The sequence below is a fragment of the Montipora capricornis genome, unplaced genomic scaffold (assembly GCF_036669925.1).
Source record: "Montipora capricornis isolate CH-2021 unplaced genomic scaffold, ASM3666992v2 scaffold_400, whole genome shotgun sequence".
In the NCBI taxonomy this organism is placed as follows: Eukaryota; Metazoa; Cnidaria; class Anthozoa; order Scleractinia; family Acroporidae; genus Montipora; species Montipora capricornis.
In genome coordinates, this window is record NW_027180133.1 from 3,801 (window position 1) to 12,500 (window position 8,700).

General features: G+C 41.2%; 1 protein-coding gene across 1 annotated transcript in view; it reads left to right on the forward strand.

The window, feature by feature from the left end:
• The first annotated feature begins 6,007 nt into the window (after window positions 1-6,007).
• Window positions 6,008-8,700, forward strand: part of LOC138035466 (protogenin A-like) — a 12,922-nt gene continuing 10,229 nt past the window's right edge. Inside the window, exons 1-3 of the mRNA XM_068882144.1 lie at window positions 6,008-6,395; window positions 7,495-7,791; window positions 8,413-8,596. Coding sequence (XP_068738245.1) covers window positions 6,008-6,395; window positions 7,495-7,791; window positions 8,413-8,596 — 869 coding nt within the window. The remainder of the gene's footprint in view (window positions 6,396-7,494; window positions 7,792-8,412; window positions 8,597-8,700) is intronic.

Here is an 8,700-nt window from a genome sequence, read left to right on the forward strand (position 1 = left end):
GTTTCTATTGCAATACGCATCTCTATTTCACTTAAAGTATCAATTCCAATAAGCGGCCGTATACTAATGTAATTAATATAAACGACTTATTCCATCACGCGTCGTCATTCCAACAGCATGTTCTTCTGTCTCAGAGGTGCATCCGTTCAAATTGGCGCCCGTATTAGCGCCCTTGTGCATTAATTTACCCAACTTGATGAATCAACTTCAAAACAGAGGAACTTACGCGAGCCAACAGGAATAACTTTTCCGGTTTCAGAAAAAAGGGTTTTCGCCTGAAACAAGTTAACTCCACGATTTCCTTTAGGTGGTTGTGCTGTGTAGCCACTAAATTCTCTGTGAATGGAACAGCGAGTCTTTCCGCATGTCCAACGTATCCCGTAGCTTTCCCGATGTCGAGGGCAGATAGTAATGTACTCATGCTCCGCAGTCAACTCAAATAGACCTGTGGAAAATATGTCGACACCAGGTTAAAAAATGGCGCAAAATTATCAGAATTTCAATCACAAAAACTTTGATAATAATTTATAAAATGTATTCCGTCTAGTCTATATTTAATCCCGTCCTTGCCCTAAATATGGAGTTATTTAGACCCATGTGCCAGAGAAGAGAGTCCAATATAACATGTGTGCGTGCAAGCAGTAAAATATAGCACTCCATACAAGCCGTTGTTGCTGTCAAGATTTGCGAGGTTCTTTAACCAGATTAGGAATAAAGAACTGAGTAAGATAGAGATGGGAATAGAAAACGGTTGAAGAGGAAATTGGAAGACAAAGGACGAAACCAACCTTCGTCTTGAACGGTTGTTAATGATAACACCAGGAAGATGATAGGGCTACCAACATAACGGGTCTCCGGTTGGAGAACTGCCATGCGGGCAGGGCAGGCTCCTCCACGAGGAGCCAAGAGCTGAGGAAAGCGGATATAAATCATGGGCGCGCGGGTGTGTGTGGGTGGGTGTATGTGTGGGGGGAAGTCTCATTTAGAAGTGGCGTCGCTTTTACGAAAAATTTTATGCCTGATTGGTCTAGACCACTACCACAGTATGACAATACGTTTGATGTCTTCACCTTAAACGCTACCTTGAAGGCGATTTGAATATTGTCCCTGAGCCCTGATACCAAATTCTGCGATTTACATGCTCATGCCAGACGTTTAACACCGGCCCCCAACCTTTTCTCCCGGGCAATCCACAGGCAATCTTGAATTTACCCTGTTCCAGGCGTTTGAGAGGTCGCAAGCAGCTCGAAAACCGGTGAAAGAAAGAGGATAGCATAGGCCGAGAGAAGTCTGCCTCGTCTTCTCATACTCCTCTTGCCGTTTTCGCGCTGCTGATCTCTAACTATAAACCGGATGCCTGGCACAGGCTAAGGAATTAAATGTGGAACCCTTGTCTCAAACACTCACATTTGTTATCAGTTAACATAAATAACTGGTAGTGTAACTTTTATGTTAACATCAAATACAAATACATTTGGCGAAATGCATAAGGTGCAATACCTGCTCTGGCGAAGATCAATTGCATCTCACTCTTGAGGGAGGAATCAATCACATTGAAACCCCTGAGATGTGGCTTTATGTCTTTTTTGCACTCTGCTAGAATGATACACTGTGTATCGGCCGATGAAGTTCCATGGCCACAAGAATCGCCAACAAACTTTGAAAATCCACATTTTGCCATAATAGACACGCTGAAAGTGTTGAAAGTCATATCGGATATACCTAAGTCTCCCAAAAGTGAAAATCATAAAGTGAATATCTTACAACACACCGAAATTGATTCAAGATTATTACGTAGAAGCTGGACAAAAGAGACAATGCAGTGAAGCTAACTTAACTGGGCAGTGAACAGGTTACATCCATCGCACACGAATTTAATTATCTTTTTCATTGTACATTCACCAGGAATTAAATTAAAAAGGAAACTCCGTGGATTTGTCAATAAGGCCGAAATAATAACTCTGGAATAACTTAAGCAAAATACATCAAGATCGAATTATTAGCAGAACTTACCTCAACTTGTATGTTATCAACTGTTCCTGCCTCGATCTGCAAACAAAATTTATTTTCCACGAAAAATGTCAGGGTTGTTGGTTTCAGTCGTGGGAAAATGCCACCTTTGTGTAATTGAATTAGCATTGGCACTGGAAATCGAGAATGTTAACTTTGCGCTGATCGCGAGTGATTTTTCCGTGTTCATGATCTGCGGAAGGAAAAACATTTATCCGAATAGAGCGCGAATGAAAAACCGCACAGACCTAAATCTTGCTGAGGTTGTTTATATATCAATCATCTATCATATCCCAGATTCTTGACTTAATTTATTGAATGGTTGCGATTTTTATTTTCGATGGCGTGACAGCGGAAACCAGCAATAACTGTTATACGGGCCGTTAATAGTTGCGCACTGGTCACACGTTTTTAATCTTTTTTTCTCCCGTGCTAAAGAAGTTGCCCATTTTTTTATTTCTCCTGTCAAACCTGCTATAACAGCTCTACGTCCAGGTTAAACAGTAAGCTGTCAATCGACATAACATGGGAGATACCGGCCTTTCGATTTGCAGTAAATTTAGATGTCTCAAAAGTATCCTGGAAGTATACTACAACTTTTCGCTCGTTCATGACCAAATCTTTTCATTTCAGAGAAGAATTCGACATAGAACGTGAGTACAAAGATAGCCCTTACAAGCGGTTTTAATGGCTTTTGGTAAAAGATTATGGTGAGCTGGACAGAGTGATGACACGAAGTCCTTTGATCCGCCATATTGGCTACCCTTCGCAGCCGACCAAAACTGGCCATGTTTAGAACTCCCAAAGTAAAATTTATCAGAACTTTAAAATATCCATTTCGTAGTAAGGACTCCAAACAAAGACTACATGCAAAATTTCAGCCAGATCGGTGAGGTACCGTGGCCGACCCTAACTCGAATCGTACAGAGTATGCCTCTTAACATCCTTTACTAATGGAGCCAAGAATTTTCTCATGTTGTCTAGAGCGGTAGAATAACAAATACCTGCATATTCATGAAATCGCTCCTGTTTCTTACACTTAACAACTCTACAAACGATCGGAGCCAATTGACTCTTGTGGGTCCACAGCAACAATGACATAATCTTTTCCGTACAGGACAAGTAATTTTACCGGATCTAGCTCGAAGTATATTGGTGTGACAGTCGAGATGCTGGTCATTCTTACGACCGCTAATGAAAATTGACAAATGTGAATCGCTAATCTGAATGTCACATGGTTGTATCCCGAGTATTTCATTAATTCTAAACAAGGCGAAATACCCAATGAGGAAAATGAAACGAAAACGTAGCGTTAGTAACGAAGCCGAAGGCGTATTATAACGTTCTGCCATCTCAAGTAGCATATGCTCGCTTATCGGCTCCTTTGGCTGAACGGGTCTCGCCAACTTCCTTCTCGCTCCCTCAGCTGCAGAGGTAACAATAGGGTGGTCCAATGGAGAGGCTAAACCGGCTAATTTGTCACCCCATCTAATGCTATATACAGCCGTGTCGATGACTGCACTCCCGTGACCGTTCCGGAGAGCTGTGTTGGTTAGTTCTAAAATATAGAGGGCGACATGCAGCGGCTCTGCGGGCACATGAGGAATACGTTGTACCAACCCTGGATTTGACCAACTGCGCCAGCGATTCCATCCACTGGTGTATCTGGCAATGGTGCCTGGGGCGTTGGCTGACAAGACCAACTCTAATAACAACGGAACTTGACTGTACAGACCAGCGTCCTCCAAGTTCAAGGCTTCTCTTCAGATACCGACTGACCTAATATCTGTCCATAAAATAAAAAGGAAGGCAGTAACAAAAGTACTACTGATTTCTTTATTATTATTATTATTTTAAATAAAATTAAAGCCAATAGAACTCATACGCTCTACAATGGAGCTGATAACACAATTACACCTGACCAATAAGGCAGGAAAAACGCCGAAATAGGCGCTTGTGCTTAACCAAATAGGGAGCTATATTTTGAACACCTCACAAACAGGCAGGCTGGCCGAAATAGCGCCTCTTGTTCAACCAAAGAGGGAGCACCTCGCCAAAAAGGCGTAGCCAAACGGCTCTCACGCTCTACAATGGAGCTGATAACTCAATTTACACCTGACCATAAGACAGGAATGGCCGAAATAGGCACTTGTGCTCAGCCAACTGTTCCTTAACACCTCACCATATAGGCAGGCTGGCCGAAATTACACCTCTTGCTTGAACTAAAGATGGAGCACCTCGCCAAATAGACGTTGTTAAACGGCTCTCACGCACTACAATGGAGCTGATAACGCAATTAAAACCTGAACAATAAACAGGAATTGGCCGAAATAGGCACTTGCGCTAAACCAGCAAGGAGACATAAATTATTAACACTTGTCCAAAAAGAAAAGGATGGTCGAAGATGGTCTACCAATGACGAAGACTTGCCACGCACAGGCGTAGCCAAAAAGCTCTTAACGCTCAACAATGGAGCTGAAATATATTGAACAACTGACCAAATAGGAAGGCTGGCCGAGTAGGAAATTCTGAATTCTGAAGACGACAAGGATAAATGGGGCGAATCTGCCTGGAGTGCCGTGCAAGACAGGCCAAAACGATACTGAGGGCCATTCCGGCACTACCAGAGTACCAACGGCTTTGGGGCTAGCCAGCTTTCTTAGAGATGGTGGACACAGATGGACTGGGGGACACAGCCAGTTGTTGTCTGTACTCCAGTTCTGCGCAAAGGCGTCGACTCCGAAACAACCGGGCGAGAAGAGCTTCGAGTTTAATTTAGGAAATTGGTTGTTAAGGTGCGAGGAAAATCGATCAATGGAATGGGGTCCCCCATTTCTTGTCAATCATACTGAATACGCGGGTGTTCAAACGCCAGTCATTCTTGCCTATGAACCTACTTAGAAGGTCAGCACGAAGATTCTCCTCACGGAATAGCTAATGCGCCTCGATAGAAATTGCGAATCGGAAACAGAGCTTTAAAACCTCTAACAATACTTCCTGCAAGTGAGGCTTTGGGCTTCCAATCGTTAGGATACGAGATGCGCCCTGATTATCGACGAAAATCTTGACTGATTGATTTGACAATTTCCGGAATGTGATTGCAGAACGTACGATACTGCTTTTAATTCTCGAAGATCTTTATAACGAAAATTACATTTGACTAAATATCTGTTGACATCACGCAGATCAAGAACTAAGCGTAGTTTCTTTCCTTCGACTACTGACAAAGGGTTGACGCAATGCGACGGGGAATTTACTTCGCTGATTAAACCTTTCTCCGCCACAAGAAAATTCAGCCCTATCTTCATTGAGCTCGGTATAAACAAAATCAGAATCTCCACATAGACCCTAAATGAAACTTGCAATGTCAACGTGCTCTAGTCAACACGAAGATAACTTATTCTTCGGGTAATTATTTGCCAGATGTCCAAACTGCCAGCACTGTAAACGGAAAGCCAACGAATGAAAAATTTAATGAAAATAAAAATGAAAACAAAAAATAAAGTAAACTGCCTGGATTACCTGGAGCTAAAGTGACAAACTGAAAGCATAACTGCTTTTATATATGTTTATAACAATGCTAAATAATAGCATGAGAATTTGTGTGAACAAAGACATCCTCTTCGTGTTCGTATTGCTGTTTGTTCCCTCTACTTTTAAATTCGTAGTGATCGTGCTTCGCGCGCCAAACCGCTGCTTCAACCGTCTGTGAGTTATCCTGCTTATACGATTGGAGACGGGTATCGATAACAATGTAAATTGAGTCCGTTATAGCTGACATTGCACGAGCAACAGCTTCGGAGACCGCCCAATCGCCGTCGAAAGAAGCCCCTGCTTCTTCGTTAGCCATCTTGAACAGCAAAATAAAGTAAACTGCCGGGATTACTTGGAGCTAGAGTGACAAACTGAATGCATAACTGCTTTTATATATATTTATAACAATGCTAAATAATAGCATGAGAATTTGTATGAACAAAGACATAAATTTATGCAAAACATGCATAGCGTAACGAGTAGAAAACTATTATCTACTAAACCTCGTAACGGAGATAATTTTTATTACAATGACTTTCCAACATTATTTACAGCGCCACTGGTGGATGGATGGAATGTTACCGTCGTTAATGCTTCAGAATCCAGTATTACATTTCAATGGCCAAACCTAACCGATGTCAGGCTTGGAAACCAGGTTCGGGCTTATGTTGCAATAGTAGAAACTACTGATGGTAAAGAGATAGCAGGGGACATTGTTTTTCCAAACGTTACGTCTATAACATTAAGCGGACTTGAAGGAGGCACTGAGTATCGTCTCTTCGCTGTTGTCGTGGATGTACTAGGACAACCACACAGGAGTTCAGAAGTATTGCTTTTTACCGAGGAAGGTGGTGAGTGTGAAAAGTAAAGTTAGATGAAACACGCGATGCAAACAAATATACCCAACGACTTGTTGTATGCAGTCATTCAAAGATACGTTCATGCTGTCTCTCTGCAAGAGCAATATCACAACAATGAACATTATTGCTTGGGCTTGCTTTGTTTGCTGGGAGAGGAAATTGACGAAATAGAAACAAGCTTCTGATTGGATAAACTTTGTCTATGTGGCTAGCCACATAGCCACCTTAAAAGCAATTTCGATCCAATCAAAAATACACATAATTTTGTTATTAAGACCCTAACCTGTAGAGTAGAGGACAAAAAGTCTAATATCTAATAAGCAAAAGAATATGATCAGGATAAAGGTCAGAGGTGTGAGCAAAGTGAAGATAGAACTCAATTGCTTCCTCTGCTTGTGAGTGACGGATATGAAAAAAACATGTGATAGTTAATTCGCTGGTAGGGCTCCCGTAATACTAATTTGTTGCACCGTCTAAAGGAATGCCCCAGCCATGCATTGCTAATTCAGGTTAAACATTCACCAAGAGGAAGCAAAAAAGACCAAAAAAAAAAATTTTTCGTTAAACATTTCTTACATCAGTTATGCTATTTGTCAGTATTACCCAAAGTAAGGGATAATCAATTATTTTACAGATATATGATGGTATGAAGAGAAGTCATTCCCTTAAGTCTTTATAACCTACTTGCACGGAATCCAAATTCGCACACGCAATAGCATTTTATACTCGTACCACGTTGTAATGCTAATTAATACGAAATTGCTCAGTTGTGCACAAACAATCCAGTAGGCTAGCCCCGTTTATTTCCCCCGTGGTAGTTTGAATTAAATTTGGTTTAAAAAAAGCTATACCAAAAATATTAAAATACCCTTTTCGCTTCCTTTACTTTTACTTTACTTTAATTCGCCACAATTCATGGAGTGGCAGGAGAGAGGAACAGAACTTTTCGTCCCAATTGACACCTAACCCCTATATCCATAGATCAGACCACAACACCGGGAACTCCATGCCCTACTCTTCCACTATAAAATGTGATTTTTTATTTTTATTTTACGTTGTTGTGTTTTCTTTCTCTGTTTCTTCATCGTAGTACCCAGTAGAAGTCCTTATGTATCCGTTAACAACAATTATCCTGGAGGTGACAGCATCAACATATCAATACATCCAATTCCCGAAAAATATCGCAATGGCAAACTTCTTGGCTATAACATTAAGTACAGAACTTCGTGCTATGGAATCCCAAATTTCTCCGCTCAGGTCGACGTCAGGGCATCGACCAGAAGTTTTATCTTAACTGGGCTCCTGCCAGGAAAAAAGTACTACATTCGGGTCGCTGGGTTTACCTCTAAAGGAATTGGACCGTATTATGGGGCAAACGCGTTCACCAGTAAGTGGCTATTCGTAGGCTTCGTGATTTGTTTGGTTTAACTGCACTGGAGTTCATAAAACTGATTACATATGGTAAGGTAGTTTTAAGTTCTAGAATGCATGGATTTTCTTTAGAGCGCTAGTCCAAGAAATGGGAAACCAATTACGAACCAAACTTATATCAGTATTAGTATCAGTTTTCGTTTTGTTTTTTCCCTCTCCCTCACATCATGCCTTCGAAAAGCCTTAATACTCAGGCTAGACTGACCTTAACGTTCGGTGTAAGAATAGGTTGGTCGTTTGGGGGATAGTGTTATTTGAAACTACTATTGTCCTCATGAGAGGAAGTGCAGGGATTGAGCATAATGAAAAAAATTCAGGGCTCAAACTAATAGGCCATTTCCGAGTTACCTTGCGCCTGTTTCAAAACGAGTCCTCGTCCAAAACCTTTTATATGAAACTGAGTTTGATATAAAAATGGACTTCTAGGCGGAACACATTTTCATATGAATGGTTTCGCATTAAGACTCGTTTTCACACAGAAATAAAAATTGCCTGTTGCAAACGGTTGCTCTTGAATATTGGTGTGTCCACCGTTATAAAACAGAAGCCGAAACGTTGAATTTTTTTTTTTTTTCAGCCTGTGAACCACAACGTACGTTAACCGCGAAAAACGGTACTCTATACAGCCCTAATTACCCATGTTCCTTTCTCGGGTTGCATTACTGCCGCTGGACTATTGAGCCGCAACTTGGCGGGAGCACTGTCAAAGCGATATGGATAAACTTTAATTCCTTTCAAGTCGGTTATGGCCCTTATTGCAGGTGAGATTTATCTTATTATAACAATCAAGTTTAACAATTGCTTTGGCATGCATATGGTATGAACAGCTGTAAGCGCTATCTACTGAAAGAACAATAATGTTACC